Genomic DNA, 22,265 nt, shown 5'->3' with positions numbered 1-22,265 from the left:
AGGTGGCAGGATTAAAAAAATAGTCCCGATAAACAATAAAACATGCATAGAGTAGCTTTTCTATTACTGTCCATTGAAATCCAGAACTTATTTTTTCCTAAAAAGGTTTATTAAAAATGGCTAACTAGTAACAGCTTTTTGTCACGAATCAATACTCAAATAATTGTCTCCTTGGTATAGTTAACATCGTATTTGATGTTAGTATTGGTACTTACTGCAGGAAGCAGGGACTGCATATTCTGGTTAGAGTCTGCTATTGTTGCCAAGTAAACCAGGTTTCTGTGCAAGATTTGTTGGTATCTAAAAGATAAGGAATAGAGCTTACTTTGGGAAGAGTTAGCAATACCAACATATCCCATTTCATGAATTCATTGCAGTCTTGGCTTCTCTGTGCTATCTATAAATCATCGGTAAATGTAAATTAGCCCACTCTCTTCCCATCTTAATAAATAATAATAATGACCATTTCTGTATTGTCCTGCCTCTTTTCAGGAAGTCTCAAAATACTCAACAACCATTTTACAAATGGGTAAATTCAGCAAGTAAAGTTGGTGAGAGAGACAAGCTTTCGAGCTTACACAGAGATCTTCTTCGGGTCTCAATAAAAGATATTACCTCACCCACCTTGTCTCGCTAATACCTTGGGACCAGCATGTCTACTATAACCCTGCATACTTTCTTGTTTGAAAACCCACTGATAGGTTAGAGACAGGAATTGAGCCTAGAGTCTTGATTTCTTGTCGTCTGCTCTAACAACTAGTCACTTTCTTTATGTTAACACAGTCCTAAAGAGTATAAATTCTGGAGCTCCAGAAAACAAAACCTTTTTGCCCTGCAAGCAAGCTCAGGAGAACAACACTCTTTCAAGAGCGCTTTAACTCGCATGCTTACTGCCATCCACTAAAACCATCTGAAACATTCACGCTTCCTCCCAGTCATCAGTGAACTTGAAAAGATCATGATGAGAAGCAGGAGAGAACCTAGATACAAAACGTTAAAAACTGTGCCACTGACCCAGGAGGAAATTCAAACTTTTGGAAGGTGGAGAGGCACCAAAAAAACAAAAGGTAACTTCTTTTACTGTATGACTTTTCTTTTGATGGAGGGTGGGGGAAAATGAGGTAGCAAAATGAATCCAGACCGGAGACAAGAATGAAAGTGATGGAAAGGAGGAGAGAAGCATGGTGCAGAGAAGGTACCTGAACTCATAAGGCTTTGAGTTAATTTTTAGTGTTCAGGGTCTTTTGTGAGTAAATATCAGTGCAGGAAGTAAATACCCATCTCCCTACAGAAAAGGATTCAGATCTCCTGTGATAAAGTCTTGAATCATTAGCACATAACAAGACAAATGCCTCCCTCTCCGTATACACACTTTCCTTTTTGAAAGAATAACAGCTTTCTCATGCCTGTCCTCCCTGAACTTGACCCCTCATTGGGCCTGTTCCTACTGAAATCTAATCCATGTTTACAGTAAAAGTACATTGCTTTCATGATTTAAGAACAATAAGCAGTGATGGAAACTAACAAGCCTTTATTCAGTTTCTTTTGGCATAGATCACCAAGATCCTAGATCTCTAAAAATTAAATCCCCTTCTGATAAAACTATATTATCGACTTTGTGCATACTAGAAAATAATTACCTACCTGCTGATATTTATCTCCTGAACAAATAGTGCCAAAATCCTAAATTTACACTTCCTTATAATTACTTTTGTAAGTGATATGTAGAGAATATTCTAAAGACCAATCATTTTCTTTATGAACGTCAGAGCTTACAGATTTATATACAGACCTACAGTCTTATGTTATGTCTCCCCTGACTGTACATGCATAACAGGAGTTACCTGTATATGCCTCATAAGAGGAATATACCCTTTAAAGGCAAAACAGATCCTAGCTTTCATTTTCATATAGTAAAGACTCTTCTCACACATTAATTGGGCATGTTTTTAAAAACAGCATAAATGTGGTATCATTCAATAATAGTCCAATCCTATAAGTTTTGCCTGCATCATGAGTGCATGATTGGGTCCTAAAAGAAAATACTGTCTTTTCCAGGCAGAACTCCAAATTTCCCACAATTCACTTCTCCTACTTCAGATATAGCCTATGGGGCCAGTCCTGCAGTTGCTCCACACTTGATTTCAATGGGAGTTCTGCATGCAAAATAATTCAGGATCAGGTTGACATATAAATTTCAAGTTACTCTTCATGTTTTTTAAAAATCAAAACTGCCATGATCCTTCCTCATTCCCAGTGTTGCTCTTCCACTGAGGGTAGTGATGTGCAAGTAACAAACTATGGTCAGTTTTAAAATTTTCCTTTGAAAACTGATGAAATATTCAACTTTCTTGCTTATTTTCAGAAGGTGTTCTTCACCTATTACCACCAACATCACTACTGTCTTGATTTTTGCACAATTTTTCCTTTGTTTTGATATATTATTGATCCTGATATTTTGTACAAATACTTTGTTCAAAATATCGAAGGTGAAAAAAAATACTGTGTCCCAAGAATAATTTATACTTGTTGACTAATGGTAAATCTTAGAAAATTAGCACTCCAAGTACTCTTGCCAGTGGCAGTTGTGCAACACTATTCAGAGTATTCTTCTTGCACTTTGTGGTAAGAACAGGAATAATATCCAAAATATTCCAAAGTAAATAATACTCACTGAGTACATTCTGCTGTTTTGCCTTTGCTCTGATAGTCCATAATACACTGTATTAAGTGGTGATTTTCATCTAGCATCTGGATAAAAAAAATGATCAAAATACTTGTTACTAGGTAACAATAGCGATAAGACTAAAACACACCAAGTTCTGCTATATGTTTCTTCCTTCTGTGATATTCCACTTTCACTCATTCTTAGCTTGATGGTTCTTTGTGCGTGTCTGTTGCCTCCAGGTCATTATGAAGTTCCTAGACTGGCACAGGAATATTAATATGGAATCAAAACTTCCAACTACTCCCAAAAGTCAAATTTATTTATTGAACATTACTATAAAATAAACTCCTGGAGGAGGGGGGGAGAGTCCATTTTGTGTTAATCTTAGTCCGTAACTATTATATATTATGCCTGAATAGGAATAACAGAACAGAAAAATATGACAAAAAAAAGATACAAAACTTCCTTATTAAAATACTCAGTGCATTGCTCTGGTTTCAGAGTACAATTTTTATGAAAGGTTCACTAAATACAACCCACAAAATTTTACAATTTGAGTTCATTTTAAATGGAGGAAAAGTCAGAAATGAAAGATGATACAATTCATACACCTCTGCCCTGATATAACGCTGTCCTCGGGAGCCAAAAAAATCTTACTGCGCTATAGGTGAAACCGCGTTATATCGAACTTGCTTTGATCTGCCGGAATGCGCAGCCCTGCCCCCCGCCCTGGAGCACTGCTTTACCATGTTATTTCCGAATTCGTGTTATATCAGGTTGCGTTATATCGGGGTAGAGGTGTACTACTTAAAACATGTTTTTATAAAATTACAGCTCACAAAAGTTGTACTGTAGGCTTACATCTCATTGGTAGTTAATACTGTAAAGAATAAATATGTCAATAGTATTTCTGTATTTTAGGTAGTGATTATTATTACTTAACATTAATATTGTGGTGGAACTTAGAGGGCTCAAACAGGTGAGGTCCCCATCGTGCTAGATACTGTACAAAGATATAGTAAACAGTCCCTGCCCCAAAAGCTTACAGTATGAAATATGTTGGATGTTTGATTTAAAAATACACACATGAATATAAACAAATTTCAACATTAACCTTTTTATGCCATGTCCCTTTTGCATTCCAGGACCATGGCCTCATGAATGCATTTCCGTTATCTCCTAAAGAGGAGCAGAACATAGGTTGTACATCCATGTGAGCCCACTAAGATATATTGCTACAGTTTGCCAGAAAGATTCTTGAACAGTAGCAATCCCTGAGGCTAGTCTGGACCCTTCTATAAGATATGGAAAAAGGCAGATATGTAGATACCATGGGAGGAGTCTGGACTCTACGGGTAAAGGGAGCATTGAACCTCCACCCCCGCACGTACTGTATTTAGCACCAATCACCAGCTCCAGAGTCCTTTATGGGTATGTCACAAGAACATATTTAAACTTTACATTTTTTGTTGAATTTGGGAAGTTTCCTTTCTGGTATTTAGTAACAATTACAAAATGCAAGAAAAGAAACCTGACAGATATGACAGCTATAAAACCTAAACCTCATGGTATTTGCATATAAATCTACGTTTCATAGATGATGGGGACAAGCTAACAAGTTTGCAGGCACAGAAAACCCCCAAGGTGTTTGCCCTGTGCCTCACTGTTCTTTAAATCACAAAGGATCACCAAATAGATACTTCACAAAGGGCTGTGTAATTGGGCCATGGGGCACCCTGTAGCTTTTAAACCAAGTAGACCCACTGACTGATCCCCATCTGATCCTCATAAGCTGCAGCTGCATACTGTGCAATCTGTCACAATTAGCACAGGAGGCCCCAGTTTAATAAATTAGGGGAGGTCCTTTTATCTGAATATGCAATTCCCCTGATCTGGGATATGCATATATCTAGATATAGATACAGATATAGATACACACACGAAAATGTTCACTTCGGAGCGCTTTCAAAAGTAACCACCTAAGAGCAGCTACTCCTGGTCTAGAAACCGCTAGATTCCCAAACGATTGCACATCAGCCAGGGTGCAAGTCTAGGCAGCTTGCAGACTATCTCTGTATGGTCTCACACCTCATTCCACCCCATCTCCAAAACGCCTTCGCGTGCTCCATAGGCCACGGAGCAGGCCTGGTGCAATGCAGTGCAGTATGTGAAGTAACTTCTGCTACAATGAGTAACCTATCTGTACACTGGAAGTGGTCTGCAAGATACAATACTTATGGAGCAGCCATGAGAACCTCTGTTTAATATCGGGACCAAGATTCGCATGGCAAAGGGAGCTCATATATCACAAATCCATTGGTTCATATGCATTCTTTTTTAATAGACTTACAACATATGTCTGAGTTGAGCTATGTATTTTCTCCAAGTATTTCTCCTTCAGGAACACATTTCACACAATGATTCCCAAATTGATCCTTCTACACAACATCATCAGGAAAACTGTGTAATTCTCCTGCCAGTTATGTAGAATTTTTAAAGGGTCTATTCTGAAATATGGATCTTTCCTTTTCCATTTATTGGAAATATGAGCCCTGCCCATCATCACAGCAAAGAGTGGGTTAATAACCATTTAAATCAAATAAATTAATCTCCTTTATCTCAAACCTCTGAGCCTGAGTAAAAAGCTTTGATAGGGCCAATAATCCAGCCTTTATAGCTCCTCACTGTGGAGGCTGTTAAAAAATCTTATATGCTAGTAAAGTAGTTATAAGTCTGATGATAGTTGTTTTAAGTGGGCATCAAGCCACCAGACAGTTCTGTTCTAATGAAAAGTTATGTGCTGGATTTTAGAAAAGTTTAGCCAAAATACAGCTTTATCCACATGTCTTTGTTGAGCCATTTGCTTTGCATTTTTATAGTACATTTATAGGCAGATATATTTGTAGAGGATTTAGCTAAAGTATACAACTCTACAGAATCAATGGGTTTACTTTGTTGGTCCTTAACGCCAGATAGATTGTTGCCAGGCAGGGGCACTTTCTCCACTAAATATCTGCATCTGATTCTAAAATACCTTTAAAAAATATCCGTGTAACCTTATCATTGCCAGACAGTAAACATACTTTTATAGAGATTAAGTTCACATAAAATAATTTCAGACTATCCAGCCCTGCAGTAAAGAAATTAAGAAGCTAGCATGTGAAGCATACTGCACTTGGAGAAGCACAGTTTGAAATCTGCATCACTGACTAGATTGAAACTGCATTCACAGGAGAATTACATCCCTCAGTGTGTTTTTGCTCTTTGAAGTAGTTCTGTTCTGAGATAGAGAAAAATGTTGAATAACCATGCACCAGTGAGATGATGCATGCCAGTAGAATAGATCAAAAGCTTCAATTGACTAGTCTATGCCTTAAGCAAGTTCTAGAGTGGTTAACTTGTTTCCAAAAAATGAGTGTTCCTGGGCAAAATGCAAGAGAGAGCATTTCATCATACAACGTACACTGCCTAAAATTCACATTTTGCTTATTTTAAAATGGTTTCAAAGACAGAGTTATTTTTGTCTCCACCAATTTCTTAGTGAGTTTAAGGTCTGCTATATTATTTTTTATTATTTCCTTGATAATTTGTGGTGAACTTTCTACAAGTGAAAGAATGGAGAGATAAAAGAGTAAAGAAAGCAATATTTACAAAATTAGGGCCTGATCCAGCAAACAACTTAGGCCAAGATCCTCAAAGTATTTAGTCACCTAAATACCTTTGAGGATCTGCACCTTACTTATCATAGTCGACACTACTGTCAGTAGTCCCATTAAAGTCAATCATGAAGATGTGCATGGTTGTAAGTACTACTCCTGATATTAAGTGCTTGCATGATTGTGCCTGTTTTTTTAAATTTACTTTATGATCAGGAAATGTGAAACATTCTTTACATATTTTCTACAAAAAGTTAGTATTAATTCATCCATATATCTGCTTGTTCTATTTAAGGAATGATTCTTGACAAATTTACATACAGACAAAGGACCAAACATGGAAAAATTGGCAAAAGCAGCATTATCATATAAGTGTATTCTAGCCAACAGCAACCCTACACACAGCTCAAGATTTCTCTTGCTTCCGTATTTGTGCAGACAGAAAGGGTGTGTCATAGGGGTGTGTCATTACCAGGCATGGGGGTGTACTTGCAGACCACATACCCTGCCTGCTAGGGTTCGCAACATCCCTCTGTGACTCCTGTCATGAAGGGTCGGAGAAATGGAGGCGCTGTTGTATCCTGATGTGGCAGACCTTCAGGGTGTACCTAGCTCCCGGAAGGTAATGGGAGGAGTCAGAGTCATGGTGATCCACATTTCTCCTTTATGTTTTCTAGTATGTACTTATGCACACATGGGAGCCCAGATTTGGCACAGAATCTTTATGAGCAAAATACTCCTGTCCGATTCACAGTGAAGCTCTTTGTTTCATATTCTGCATCCATGATGTCAACGGAAATTCCCAGTGCAGAATTGGTGGAAAATCGAAAACTGAGCTCTGCAGAGCAGAATGCAGAGGGTAACTTTGGTGAAAAACATTACTTATCTTTTAGCATGCTAGAAAACCTGTTAAAGTATCACTAATAAATGTCTCAGCTGATAGCAAACTCACATCTAGGAAAGCAGGCTTAGAGATCAGGTCTCACCTATGGGTGTGTGTTCATATCCAGTACTGGCACTCCGGTGGTACTACAAAAGGTTGCTGCTCTAATAAAAGGGCTCTTTGGATGGGATAATAAGGAGGGTGGCGGGTTAGTGAGGGCAAGAATGTATCTCCCATTTTGCTCATTGCAAAAAGAACAGGGAATAGTTCTGGTGTCCTGACAGTTACTATGTTAAAAAAGGACAAGGTTGTGAACTCAGTTGCACGGGAGTACATATAGGGTTAACGTCAATGCCCAGCCCTGCTCATGAGCTAATGTTAAGTACACAGTCTCAATTCTGCAATCCTGGTGGTTCAAAAACTCTCACTTTCTTCAAGGAAAGTTTTGTGTAAGTAATGTAGTATTGGAATTGTAAAGGCTTTGAAGGAGCCATTGAAATTGTGTTAGTAACATGTATGATGAAAATTAGTTGATTATGTATTTAAACATACAAAGTAAAAATTATGCATTTTTGTGTGGGTTTTTTTAATTTAACTGGTATACAATTTTGGCTCCTAAAGAGAACACTGTTGTGGATTCCCAGAATTAGTGTCCCAGAATTAGTTTTGACCCCGACTTCTGATCTATGATTATAAAGCCCACTGAGTTATTTATGTGCTTGTTTCCAGACAAAAACTTCAGTGATTTTGAAAAAGAAAATCCTTCCACATTCATGAACAATTCAATAGCTCAGCATACATGAGCAATCCTAAAGTAACAAGTCATTGAGTGTACCTGATAGAGGGAGTATTTTTTATATTTGAAACAAAACAGATTTCAGTTCCAAGATATTAATGCTTTAAAAATTGAGAGAATCATGAAAATTCTTTGATTGTCCTTTTTCATGGAAAGTAATCAAAAGTCATTTTAAAAGGACTACATTACATGAATTGTGAAAGTCTATCTTAAATACATAAACATCCAGAGTTAAGGATAAAACTCCATCCTTAACCACTGGTGCCTAAATATTTCTGCATTTAAAAGTAAGTGGGTGTGATCACAATATCACATGTACGGCAAGACCAAGACACAAGGGGATGAATTTCAGATAGAATCTCCTGGTATTTACAGATGTACACCAGGCTCTTAACACTCTTTAAGGTAGTTTGTCCTGCTTTCATTCTCCTGTACTTTGATCATATCCTCCATTGAGATGAATTCCCCTATAATTCATAAAACTGGCAATAGATGATGGCTTGGCTCTGGAAGAAATGCTGATGAGCAACTGATTACTCTCAGCACTGACACCTTTTGTGCGTGTGTGTGTTCGCCATTATAATTTACAAATGGGCCATAGACCTTTATTCCTTAGTTCCACTGCACTGACTAAACAAACTCCTGCACAGCCCGAATTTCTAAAGCAGAGGAAAGCATGACATAAAATACACAGTGGAACTAGAAATGACAGGTACTGTATAAGTTAACCAGATCGAGGACACAGACATGTTCCTTATTGACATCTCCACACCTCTTCCATTATTTACAGTTATCTCACAGGTATCTCACTCCAGGAGGGTGGCGGGTTAGTGAGGGCAAGTATGTATCTCCCCACCCTTCTGTTGTTTTCTTCCAAATACCCATCATAACTTCCAAACTCGGTACCCTCAGCTTTTGGCCTCCAGACGAAACCCAGGCTGAGTCTGCAGAGAAAATCCTTTAAAATCTTTGCCTGCTAAACATTATACATGAACAGCTGCAATTCCTAATAAAAAACCTTTGGAGGATGACAATAAGTATCTTTATTGCCACACTTCAGTACCTCCCTCCATATTTTAAAAGATTAAAATCCTGCAACCATTTAAAAAAAAAAACTTGTCAATTCACTGAGACAATTTTTTTTTTGTTAAGAGCTGATATGCCATCCAAAATGTGCAGATCCCTCCTTGCAATTTATCCCTGGCATTTTTTTCTTTGCAAGCACGAAAGATAATATGCAATGAATTTTCTATTCTGCAGATCATTCTCTGGTTGCTTTCCTTCTCTCTCTCTTTTTGCAGTGATCTGAACACCTTTGCTTTGTTCCACCTCCTCCTCCTCCCCCCCCCTCCAGCTGTCCATCTTCCCAACCCTTGCAAATTCACTAGTTTTCGTGATCACTTTAGAATTAAGCCTCCTTCCCCAGTCACAGCACCATAGCGGGAATATATAAATAACATTTCTTGTCTGTATAAAAGCATGCTTTTTTACCTTCTGGATAGTTTGCTGGGTGACCTCCCCTTTGCCTCTCGGGCGAGCAGAAGCAAAGGCAACCGACATGGTGGGGTTTTTTAATGTGTCTATAATATATTGCTCCTAGGCTCTAATAATATTGTTATTATCTGGCTGCTATTGCTGTGCAAAGATTCTCCGCAGTGCATGGGGAGGGGAGCCAGCGCAGATGGTACAATCTGTGCCCTGCAATGAGCCAGGGGCACTGCACCAAGAGCCTGCATGCACCACCCTCGCCCTGATGCCACTGATCCCACTGCAAGGTGGGGAGCCAGCTGCTGAGATTTGGGGAGGAGGAGTAAAGTCATCCGAGTTGTCCCCCCCTCTTCCCCTCCTCCCCTTTGATCTGCACATGGTGCATCCCTGCTGCTGGGTTTCCTGTCGCAGGCGAACAGCATCTTTCTGCCTCTGCCAAAAGCGGCCAAGTGCGTCAAGTGCGTAGGAAAAGAAGCAGGGTACGCCAAGCGCGTGGGGGAAACAGACACCGTGAAAAGTCAAGGGCCTACGTCAAATGCGTACGGGAGGCAGACAGCAACTTGCTACGCCAAAGGCGTAGATAAGATGCCTGGCATTTCGAGTTGCCTGCGCTCCTGCTGCCAAGTACGTACGTCAGGCTGAAGAGCCGCCTACACATTTGGCGCAAGGGCCGCCGCCGGCGTGCCGCGTGAGTGGCGCGGCCCCGGAAGCGGCGCGCGCAGGGCGGGGGGATGAGTGTGCTGTTTTGAGGGAGGGAGGGACGTTGCTGGTTCCGGTCTGTGCAGCTCGGCGGGGCCCGGGAAAGCAGCGGGCCGGAGTCATGAGCTACGATCGGGCCATCACCGTCTTCTCGCCGGACGGCCACCTCTTCCAGGTGGAGTACGCGCAGGAGGCGGTGAAGAAGGGCTCCACCGCGGTGAGTGAGGGCCGGGCCGCGCCGCGCCGCGCCGCTTCGCCTCGGGGAATGGCCGCCGCTCCCACGGCGAGCGTGGTGGGGGCGCCCGCGGGCAGGGCTCGAGCGGGGGGGTATGTGGAGAGATGGGGGTACCTGAGGGAGGGGGTGGGGAGAAGAGGCTGGGAGCAGTAGTAGGGGCCCGAAGGGGGAAGGGGCCGGAGGCAGTAGTGTGGAGAGACGGGGGGGCTGAGGGAGGGGGGTTGGGAGAGGTGGGGGGAAGGGGCTGGGGCAGTAGGGGGGGGCTGAGGGAGGAGGGCAGGCGCTGGGGGCAGTAGGGGGCTGAGGGAGGGGGTGGGGGGAAGGGGCTAGGGCAGTAGTGGGGGGGCCTGAGGGAAGGGGGCAGGCACTGGGGGCAGTAGTGGGGGGGCCTGAGGGAGGGGGGTTGGGAGAGGTGGGGGGAAGGGGCTAGGGCAGTAGTGGGGGGTCTGAGGGAAGGGGGCAGGCACTGGGGGGTAGTAGTGGGTGGGGGGCTGAGGGAATCTGAGGGAGGAGTTGGGGGTGTCTGAGGGAGCTCAGGAGTGTGGGGAATGGATGCCTGGGGGTGTGGGGCAGTAGTGGGGAGTAGATGCCCAGCAGTGGTTGCATGTGGTGGGAGCACCTGGGGTTGTGTATGACAGGACAGGCTCAGTGTCTTGGGAAGACCCAGGACCATGACACTTTGCCCGGGACACTGGCCCTGCTGCCATTTGGCCTTTGAGACTCTGCAGCTCCCCATCTCCCACTAGAGAAAGTTGGACTGAGCTGGCATCACTGGGGGTGTCTGACCCTGCCATGGCGTGAGTCTTGTGGGCTGCTCTGTGTACTCAAGCCCACTAGGCAGAGCCTCTTGGGCTGTGGCTGTCTGAAGGAGGGAGCTTTAAAAAAAAAAATGCTGGAGTTCTAAATATAATAGAAACAAAATTCCTCATCCTCGGAAGATAACTGAATGTAATTGAAATGATATACTATCCAATCCAGTTAAATATCTCCACTCCAGACCATAGGGTCCAATCTTGCTCCAATAATAATAAAACTACTAAAAAGCAACAGAGGGTCCTGTGGCACCTTTGAGACTAACAGACTCATCCGTCGTCTTGTAGACTAATCCGGCTACCCCTCTGATAAATAAAACTACTGACATCTAATGGGAGTTTGCCAGCATAAAGTCTGCAGGAGCCCATTGTTTGTGGCAAGTTACTAGAAGATTGCTCTTGGGAGTTGGGAACTAAGATCTTCTAGAACATAAGAATGGCCATACTGGGTCAGACTAAAGCTCCATCTAGTCCAGTATCCTGTCTTCGGACAGTGGCCAATGCCAGGTGCTTCAGAGGGAATGAACAGAACAGGTAATCCTTGAGTGATCCATCCCTTGTCACCCATTCCCAGCTTCTGGCAAACAGAGGCTAGGGACGCTTCAGAGCATGGTCTCATGAATTCTTCTTTCCATGTTGCTCACTTGCCATGGGGCCTTGGGCACACAACTTAACATCCCTGACTCCATTTCCTCACTTGCAATATGGGGGTAATGCCTACTTCACAATGATTAAACGTCTGTGCTGCTTGAAAACATGAAGTGCTGTGTAAATGCAAATTGATGGTGGTGTCTGTTTGCAAACTGGAAATTATGGAACAGACGTTTTTCTAAAACTGCTTTTAAAAATGAATCCCCAATGAGTTTGATTTTGCCAGTGTGTTTAATACTAACCTATAAGTGATATAGGTGTGTTTGGCACTTTACAGGTGCATTATATATAAGGGCTTTTTTTGGTAAAGTACATAACCTGCCAGCAAAAAATTATTTGATGACACACTTATTTTAAACACATTGGGGAGCTTATATTTTATTGAATAGTTGTATCTGGCAGTGATACTACTACAAACTTAAGCCCTAAACCAGCAGGTCATTACAAGTCATTGAGGCAAATGAGGTGTGGAGGAATGAGTTCTGACAGTTGCTACATGCCCTTTTGGCTACACACAATTTTCTACAAGATTGAACTAACTGGGCAGCATTACATCGGGGGGAGGGATAAAATTGTTCATGGTGACAGCAATAGAAAAAAATTAAAGGCCTGATTCACCAGAGCACTGAACCTTGTATAGCTGTTTATACCAGTGCACAATGGGTGCAAAATGTTGCCACTTTATAAAGTTCAGGGCAGAAAGACAATGCTGAAAAACTGTGCATCTCTTGAACTCCCCAGTAACAAAACAGCTGGAAAATTTTGATCACTTTCCAAAATATTTGCAGTTGGGATGAGCATAACAAACTTCAAACCTAAAGGAGAATTTCAGAAAGTAAGGAGAATGTGGAAGTGTCCAATGTAATCTTGGCTGTAGCTCTCATTAGGCGATAATCTGTAATATGGTATAATTTTGGACCTGAGGAGCAATAGCTTGTATTTGGCTCTGACTTACTACCATAATAAGTACTCAAATACAGCAGCAACAGTGTTCTTAATTCAGCTTGGAATTAAGTATAAAGATGCAACTACATTAGGTATAAAGTACAATTACATGCTCAGAGAATTATTCTGTGGCATATTCACGGTAAAGCCTTACACTTGCTGGTACATGGGCCAATTTCTGCTGTCTTACATCAGTTAATTTCCAATTTGTTGCAGACTACAACATGAAGCAAAGCATTTGAAGCTTCAGGTGGAATTAATACTTTTGTACTTGTTTCAAGAAAAGTCTGTACCTATTACAGGTCTGTTGGGTGTATCTTAACTGTCATTGGTTTTGAATGCATTGAAGGTTGGAGTACGAGGAAAAGAGATTGTTGTTCTTGGTGTGGAAAAGAAATCTATGGCAAAACTTCAGGATGAAAGAACTGTGAGGAAGATCTGCGCCCTTGATGAGAATGTCTGCATGGCTTTTGCAGGTATGCAGTGTCTGACAGTTGAACTATTAAATACTCATCTTAAGCTGGGAACAGGCATTGGAATTTAAAAGGTAGTTATTGGAGCATTGCTATATTGCGTAGGGTTTATGAACAGTGAAAATCAAATTCCTTTGGACAATTGGTGGAAGGGAGAAGAGGAGGGATTATATTTAGGTGTTTACTTATTTCCTTTGAATAAGAATGCCTAACGAGTAATTCTATAGAACCAGCAATTTAATGAGGAAAATGTCCTTCTATTCAGAGCTTGTGTGATGCAATGGATTAAACATGAGGCTGAAAACTGGGAATTCCTGTATTTTAATTCCAGCTTTGGCAGAGGTGTGCATTGTGGCTGAGGGGAGGTGAACAAACAGATACAGATCAAATTATTTGATCATTCATAAAAGGGACATAATGTATATGAACAGGCTAAATTAAAGGAACTCTCCCCATTTGAATCTGACCCCAAGGTTAAATTTTACAAGCTATTATAAAATCAAAGATCAGAAGAAAAAGACTAATTTTAAATGAATTACTGCTCTAACCTTGCAGCACTAAGAACTTTAAAGTGACTTAATTGACTTTCATTGTCTAAGCTGAGAGTAATGAAAAATAAGCAGCATAAGTCAAAATTCTTTCACTGTCAATGTAAGTTGTTAGTAGCACAACTGTCTTAAAATACTAAAGAGTTGTAAATTATTACTCTTAGTACAGATATCCAGATGAGTAGGCCCAGGTATTCCTCTTTAGATTTAGACACATCTGTCATTCTTGCAAACTAACTTTTACAGTTCTTAATCCTATATACCTATTATGGCAACAGCAGCATCAAACTTACCTCTAACCAGGAGGACTGGACAAGATTAATTTGGATCTGTCACCTGTGCTCATTATGAGGCAGTACAGTATATAAGCAATATAGCAGAAATCTTTTTGAGGACAGATTTTGCTAAACTGTTTCTAGTTGGCCTACTGACAGTTTGCTAACAAATGTTCTGGACACTTGTTCGAGCATTTGTCTCTAATTCACAAGCATGAAAGAAAAACTAAAATTAAAATTTGGTTTAACATCTTAGCTACTTATAAAAAATTACTGTACCTTCATGACAAGCCGAAGTAACTACATGATCTTGTCATTGTGACCCATGTCCCCTTTTTGTTAGTCATCCCTCTTGTCTGAATTTAGATTGTGAGCCCCTTTTGGGTAGGGACTGTATCTTATTTATCTGTCTGGTGCCAAGTACACATTTGAGCACACGGTGAATTATATCATCATTGCAGGGCTCACAGCTGATGCCAGAATAGTGATAAATAGGGCTCGTGTGGAGTGTCAAAGCCATAGACTTACTGTGGAGGATCCTGTCACCGTGGAATACATCACACGTTACATCGCAAGCCTGAAACAGGTACATTAGACAACTCTGTACTGTGTTTCTCCATTCATTGTAAAAATATGGTATGGTGCCAGAGAATCAGTGGGTAAATAAAATTGGTCCAAATTCTGCTGTTACACTAGTGAAAAGCCAGGATAACAGAGCAGAATCTCTTAGTTGGATATTACTGCTGTAGCTTCAGTCAAAGGGGAGAAACAGGATATGTTATTGGTTTCTCCCAAAGATGGGCAAATCCAGAACGTTAATTAGTGCTCATTGGGACAGCATTATTGCACTACTTATGTATTAACAGTAGAAACGTGCTGATCTGCAATCTTTAATTCACACAAACAGATTGGTTTCTCCAGCTTACCAAGATTTACTAGCAGAAAACTGTAGTGAGACCTATTGAGACATTTTTATAATACATTTAATACACTAGAACTTATTAATTTAAAATTAAATACAGTATCAAAATGGACAAATAGTATATTCCATGATGCATTTTTATTTAATCTCTTCCTAATGCATTAATCGCAGTGATCTCCACTATTTAGTGAGAGTCCAGTTTGTGTATGGTCCATCTTTAGTGTGAGCTCTGTTATGTATTGGAAAGGCGGAACATGTTTACATTCTTTCCATGAAAGTTTTTCAGACTTTTATTTTACTGCAAGGGAATAATCTTACATGTAATTATTTTTCATTCTGACAGATACCCAAATATTTTAAAAACTTGTTTTACAAGCAACAAATCTGATTCTGCATTTCCTGTGGCCCAAATTCCTGCAAAAATAATTGGGCAAGAAATGCAGGATTGGGCCTCTATACTGACAGAAATGGAATGTGGGCGCTCTTTAACATAGTGAAGCAACACCCGTTGTGGAGTAGCCTGCTTCTCATCACAAAGTATTTAAATTCTAGAGACTTGGGATCTTGGCAGCTATTGGACTTATTACAAAAGTTACTGTTGTGTAAGAATGATCACATTTCAGCTTCACTTCCATGTCTTTTGGGCTTTTTTAAAATGGGTTTTCTAAGCTTTCATGTCAATACAGATTGGTAAAGCTGCTTTTTTGCATTCTCTCTGTGACCATCACATCTGCTAATCAATTGACAAGTTACATTCCTAGATACCTCGGAATGTCTTAACATGAAACAAGAACAATAATATTTCACTTTTTTTTTTAAATGTGGTAGTAGTTCATTCAGAAGTGTCTAAGAGAGGCTATTATTTTGGAACCATCCTCTGACATGCTTTAGTTTATGGGTGACCTGCAGTACAAGAAGAAATATCTTGAAACCACAACAAGGGAAGAAAAGGTCCCAGTAATAAATTATAGGAAATACGATAAACTACTACTTTAGAAATCCATATGCTTTGTAGAGAAGTTTCTGAAATAAGCTCTGTCTTGATTCTCATCAGCGATATACTCAAAGTAATGGCCGCAGACCTTTTGGGATCTCTGCCCTTATTGTGGGATTTGACTTCGATGGAACTCCCAGGCTCTATCAGACTGATCCTTCTGGCACTTACCATGCTTGGAAGGTGAGCTGACTCTTTCTACTGGCGAAGATTAAATGAAATGTCTCTGGGGAGATCATATCTTGTTGGGAGATGGACTTGGTACTACTTATACCAGGTGTAGGCAACCTATGGCACTCATGCCAAAGGCGGCACACGAGCTGATTTTCAGTGGCACTCACACTGCCTGGTTCCTGGCCACTGCTCCGGGGCGGGGGGGCTCTGCATTTTAATTTAAAATGAAGATTTTTAAACATTTTAAAAACCTTATTTACTTTCCATACAACAATAGTTTAGTTATATATTAGACTTGTAGAAAGAGACCTTCTAAAAGGGTTAAAATGTATTACTGGCATGCGAAACCTTAAATTAGAGTGAGTAAATGAAGACTCGGCACACCACTTCTGAAAGGTTGCTGTCCCCCTGTCTTATACTATATGGTCTGAGAGCCAGTGGAGAGCTGTCTGTTGACATGGTGCTAGCTTGCCAGCAGCAAAAATGTTCTAAGACAGCAACAAATATATTACTGGGGTTGTTAGGTGACTACAAATAGGATGGAGGTGGTCTGCACAACTGTGAATGGGAGAGAATATGTCCATTAGACAAAAACAATGTCTGTTCAAATGTGGTCAAGAGGCAGAAAAGTTTGTATACCCCATATCTAAGAGATGAAAGACACCTATATGATACTATGTGAATTGTAAGATTTTATCTTCTGCCTGAAAATGTCAGCAAAAAAAAAAAAATCACACTTCGGTAAAACAACAAAATTTAGTACCAACTACATACTATGCATGTTTATGCCCACTTTTTTAATATGTAAAAAACACTTAATGTCCTCCCCCACCGGTTAAAGTTGAGATTTGGAAGTAGTGACCAAAGTTTAGTAGGGCTAGCAGCACAGAGGATAGAACTTTATTTTGGAAATCTTACCCCATCCTCCTGAAAAACAACACCACACAAGCATGTGTGTGTTAAGTATCTTCCAACACTTTTTTTTTTTAATAGTGATCTTGGCTTCACTTGTTTTTTATCATGGGTGAGTGGCAATGACCTTCTGAATGGTTATTAATCCAGTCTTGGGATCATTATATGCACAACAGGGTATGCGGTCTGTTGGGTATTTGCATCATTTTCTGTTAGTATTTTCTCAATGAAGTGTACTTTAAAAAGTATTAAATCCCCCCCCAAACTTGTATCTACCATTTTCTGCAATTATTCTAGGCTAATGCCATTGGGAGAGGAGCCAAGTCTGTGCGTGAATTCCTGGAGAAAAACTATACTGATGAAGCCATTGAAACAGATGATCTGACCATTAAACTTGTCATCAAGGCTCTTCTTGAAGTGAGTCTGATTCAACAACCTGCTGACAGTTTCCTCTGTATATGTGTGTACTTGATCACCATAAGTCACCCATGACTTCTAGAATTTATCAAAAATGGTGTTTTCCATTATAGTCTGAGGACACTAGATACTGCCTGTAGGATTGAGCTACAAAACACTTCTTAAACAACTGATTTTTACCAGGACTGTGTGTAATAATCTACAAGTTTTCTTGTGAAGAATAATTTTATAAAAAATCAGACTTAAGCTTTGGATATTGGCACACAAATTCATTCTGAATATACTTAATATGCACTTGAGCTAAATGAATAACCCTACAGTTCATAGTGCCTTGGACTTTTAATTGGTGCAAGTGTACATAATCTATGCACTGAGTTGGAGTAGATTTCATTAGACTGAAGAGGCTTATTATTTTGCAGTGCTAGTATTTGTAATGAAATATACAGCTCTGAGCTAATGGAAAGAGAAATTTAAAGTTCCCATCAGTGACTCTCTTAGGGAGTCTTAATAAGAATTGATATGGAATAGAATTTCTCATTCTAAACCTTTCAACTTTTTGACTACTTCAGGTTGTGCAATCAGGTGGGAAAAACATTGAGCTGGCCGTTATGAGAAGAGATCAGCCACTTAAGGTAACTGTTGTTTTAATAATGTTGTTCACCTCCACTACTCCTGATGCTTGTTTCTGTACTGCTCTCCCTGTAGAATTCCCATTGACTTCTACAGCAGCTCTACATTCAGGGCAGATGCAGAATTGTATTTCTAACTAATACGAAGGCAAAAGAAGCTTCCAAAACAGTTCAGCCTGTTCAGAGTATTTCTTTGCTTACAGACAGACTCACCCCTGCACAATATTACAGTATTGACTTAATTTTCTTTTCACATTCCAATAAAGTCTGTTGGTATCTTAAGAGTCACCTATGGGTTTTTTTTTTTTTTAGATTTTAAGTCCTGAAGAAATTGAGAAGTATGTTGCTGAAATTGAAAAAGAAAAGGAAGAGAATGAAAAGAAAAAACAGAAGAAAACATCATGATGAATGAAATCCAATTGCATAGCTGCTTGTTTTTAATTCAAATCATGGGTTATTCTGTATAGAGATGTAGGCAATCCATTTATTCATACTGTGCCCCTCTGAGACCTACAATAAACCTACTGATTTTTTTTTTAAGCTTTTTATTTTAAATAAATCTACTTGTTCCTTGGATTTTAAACTAGGCTCATGCAGGTGGTTACAAGAGAGATAGTAATCTATTAAAGGACACAAAGGTATCTTCATACCTATCTCCTGAACCTTGCCACTGATCTTCTTCAATAACTATTTTCCACCATCACTCCTGCAAACTGGCTTGCTTATAATCCTAGATTGTTATCTCATAGCATAATTATAAAGCCATAACAGACAAGTCCCAACTCAGTGATTCTTTTTCTCATTTGGCAATACTCTTAATTTTATAAAAGTTCCTCATACGTGGTAATCTAAATTAGAAGTCATTTGACAAAGTTATTTCTATAATAAAAACAAATGGGCTAGGCTGAATCGATGTAGCTGTGGTATCAGCAGAGCAGGCACTGTAACACTTCAATGTTGGGAAAGCATGTAACATACTAGAGTTATCGTATGTGGTGGATTTGACACTCGTTTTGAGATAATGCAAGTTCTATTTATCTGAATCTGACTTGGAGTAAACAAGCTACAATCCTGAACTGCCCGTTAGCGGATTTATAGAATAATAGCCTTTCTGTAGTTAAATAGCTGCAAAAGTTTTTTACACATGATGCAATAACAAGCATCAAACATTTTCCAGAGCTTGATTCGCAGTCACTTAAGGCCACTCTCTCCTTCTGAAAGGGAGCTGAGATTTTCCTCTAGTTTCTTACTACTCTTCCCTTCTGCCTATTCCCACTGTAGTTCCAGCAGTGTTTATATAGTCTGCTCAACTTTGCAGGCCAAATGTCCACCTTTTCCATTCTTGTACAACTGAGCTGAGCTTGTATCTTCTGCCCTTCTGAAAGCTGTGTCCTTAGAAATGATATAACATGATGTGGAATTTCCATGTATGCAATCAACACCCATGCCATCATCATTTATGAAAATAGCTTATTACACAGACTAATGAGCAATCAGTGCTGTGTCCCTCAATCCGCTAAGTACCTGATGCAGCCCTGGAATGAAACTTGTGTTAAAACAAAGTCTAGGAATATAGTCACAGGTGACGAGGTGGATTGAATCAAATATATTTAGACACAAAGAAATCACTGTCTGCTTAACAAATAAAGGGTATTTTATTTCAGAAAGGAGAACAGCTACATTGATATACTCCTATTTATAAAAATCACCTCTAATCTTGAAAGAGCAGGAAGATGGAGCATCACACTAAATAAGATGAGCTATCAAGGTACTTTCAGTTCTGTCTCAATAGAGCATGTTTTCATGTGTTTTTCATAACAATGCACTACACAATTGGGTATAGAAGTAATCTCATTGTTTTAATGGCACATGAACAAATGAGTTCTGAATTAGGAACAATAGCATTTGTAGTGTTTGCCCAGTAAATGGAAAATAAAACTCCTCTCCCTCCACAATGCAAGAGGGAGTAGCAGTTTAGATGAAGAAAGCGGAAAACAAGTGAGAGCGCCTCAAAAATGGAGGTGCAGGGACTAGAGAACTGTCTTTTTACATTGATCATAAAATGCAGCTTACCTTAAAACTATTACCTGATCCTGCAACCCACTGTGCAGCCAACTTGTAGGAGAAGTACAGAATGAGAACTTAAGTTCTCTGCGGGACACCTTTAACAGCAATATTTGCTAAGGGAGGGGGAAAGTGAGGCTTGTTACTTTGACAAAAAGGCGGCCTAAAATGCACTTTAAAAACAAATTTAGATTTTTTTTCCCCCTCAAGTCAGCTTTCAAGAAGTTCTGCACCAGCTGGAAATTCCTGTTCAAGATATTGCAACCACATCTTGGTGTCACCAGCCATCTCTGTGCTTGCTGGGGGAATTCCCACCATAGGGGCTGCAGAGCCAATCTTCACTCCCTGTGCAAAGCCTAGTAACAAAGGCAACAGAGCAGGTCGAAAATCCTACCCCTGTTACTAACACTTGAGATAACAGAAACTTGCATTAAAGATTCAAAACCCAACTCATTCAATTAGTGTTAGGGATGGTCTACAAACTTCCACCAAAATAATGCAACTTGAAACCCATTACATTGTTTTAGTGCCAGAGTGTGTGTGAACATTCATCTTGGAGTAAAAAAAGGTGATTACATTCATGTTCACTAAGGCTGGTTTGTTACTGACCTTAGCTAAATTGACTAGCCCCTTAATGCTGAAGTGTCCAAAACTGGATTTACAGCAAAATAATCCTGTGTTTCAGGAAGCTAACTGAGTTAGTCTGCAAGTTCGTATGTAAACTACCCCTTACAGCTCACAACAACCATGGTTTAAGAGCTTCCCCAGGGTTGTTCAGAAAACTAGGACAGACCAAACTGAAATTCTTGATCTGTTGAAGGTAGAAACATGAGCAAAAAAATGTTTGGTTCTTAACCCACTTCCCCACACCAATGGCTCCTTCAAAAGAAAAAAAAAGAAAAATCCTTTGCTGGGCACCCGTGATTGCTGTTGCCTGCACAAGTGAAAGGGCTACATACTTAAATACAAACCATTTTATGAAAAAAATGCCTCTGTCGCTGAAAGACAATCATCAGTGAGAGGCTCCAGCTAACCTTTCTTCACTCCCTCAGTTTAGAGGGTGAAGGATGATTAGCTGATGCCTAGCTTCAACTTCCAGCCATTGGATTGTGTTAGACCTTTCTCTGCTAGACTGAAGAGCCCATTATTAAATAGTTACTCCGCATATAAGCACTTATAGACTGTAATCAAGTCACCCCTTAAGCTTCTCTTGGTTAAGGTAGCTGAATAGATTGTGCTCCTCGAGTCTATCCTGGGGTTCCCAAACTTTTTGTCAGCACAATCCCATTGTAATGAGTTATTTCCTCCCGGGACCCCAGACAGAATGGAGGATGCCATTTTGTAGAGCTACATGGCATCCTCTGCACAGCATGATCTCACATGCACTGCATGTGTGAGGTCATGCCACATGGAGGGTGCCATTTTATAGAGCAAAATGGAGACCTTCGTGCATTGTGATTTTGCACTCTCAGTACATTTGAGGTGTCACTGTGCAGAGCAAAATGGTGTCCTCTACACACTAAGGATCGCTGCAACCCCATCCACTGATGGCATAACCCCAAATTCCACAGTTTGGGAACTGCTAATTATCCCCAGAAAGCAGGTTTTCTAATCTTTTAATCATTCTCATAGCTCTTCCCTGGCCCTTCTCCAATTTATCAACATCCTTCTTGAATGATGGACACCAGAACGAGACACAGTATTCCAGCCTGATTGAACCTCCATTTGAGCCACTAACCTCATGCTTGTTACTCCATTTGTCTAGGACACGTTTATTCCTTGTTGCAATTACATTGGCATGCAGGGTCTGAATTGCAAACTCTCATTGCAGGACCCCACATACTATTTTTCAGAGAAATAAAGTTACAGCAAAATTTCTTCCCTAAGTACTCTGATTTTCCATTTAAAGTCTAGCCAATTACTTGCCTGTTTCCCCCCACCAAGCGTCTTTCATCCAACAACGAGGCTGCATTACATATTGAGGATGTCCTCTGAGCTCCCTCATTTTATTTGATTAGAACAAA

The 22,265-nt window shown here is 40.2% G+C and overlaps 2 protein-coding genes across 3 annotated transcripts in view; one reads left to right on the top strand and one right to left on the bottom strand.

Annotated features, from left to right (window-relative positions):
• Positions 1-9,953, bottom strand: part of SS18L1 (SS18L1 subunit of BAF chromatin remodeling complex) — a 33,832-nt gene extending 23,879 nt beyond the window's left edge. The window contains exons 1-3 of one of the 2 annotated variants that reach the window (XM_005302922.5): positions 9,495-9,953; positions 2,675-2,751; positions 216-300 (exon numbers count right to left, since the gene is read on the bottom strand). In XM_005302922.5, coding sequence (XP_005302979.1) covers positions 216-300; positions 2,675-2,751; positions 9,495-9,563 — 231 coding nt within the window. In that variant the 5' untranslated portion in view covers positions 9,564-9,953. The remainder of the gene's footprint in view (positions 1-215; positions 301-2,674; positions 2,752-9,494) is intronic. The other variant, XM_065566111.1, reaches the window with a different exon arrangement.
• A 224-nt stretch (positions 9,954-10,177) lies between these two features.
• On the top strand, positions 10,178-18,717 carry PSMA7 (proteasome 20S subunit alpha 7). Its single transcript, XM_005302923.4, has 7 exons — positions 10,178-10,407; positions 13,183-13,309; positions 14,591-14,715; positions 16,106-16,228; positions 17,429-17,548; positions 18,118-18,180; positions 18,490-18,717. Exons 1-7 carry the CDS (start codon positions 10,312-10,314, stop codon positions 18,580-18,582), a joined length of 747 nt encoding a protein of 248 aa, XP_005302980.1. The 5' UTR covers positions 10,178-10,311; the 3' UTR covers positions 18,583-18,717.
• Positions 18,718-22,265: the final 3,548 nt, after the last annotated feature.

This window comes from Chrysemys picta, chromosome 13 (assembly GCF_011386835.1).
Source record: "Chrysemys picta bellii isolate R12L10 chromosome 13, ASM1138683v2, whole genome shotgun sequence".
NCBI classification, from domain to species: domain Eukaryota; kingdom Metazoa; phylum Chordata; order Testudines; family Emydidae; genus Chrysemys; species Chrysemys picta.
Note: the sequence above shows the minus strand (reverse complement) of the source record. Positions and strands in the feature narration are given on the sequence as shown.

What these genes read in the sequence shown, in the direction of transcription:
- PSMA7 (XM_005302923.4), top strand. Translation starts at nt 10,312, where the DNA reads ATGAGCTACGATCGGGCCATCACCGTCTTCTCGCCGGACGGCCACCTC. An exon ending in GCACTTACCATGCTTGGAAG is followed by an intron (nt 16,229 to 17,428) that starts GTGAGCTGACTC and finishes CAATTATTCTAG; the next exon opens with GCTAATGCCATTGGGAGAGG. An exon ending in GAAGAGATCAGCCACTTAAG is followed by an intron (nt 18,181 to 18,489) that starts GTAACTGTTGTT and finishes TTTTTTTTTTAG; the next exon opens with ATTTTAAGTCCTGAAGAAAT.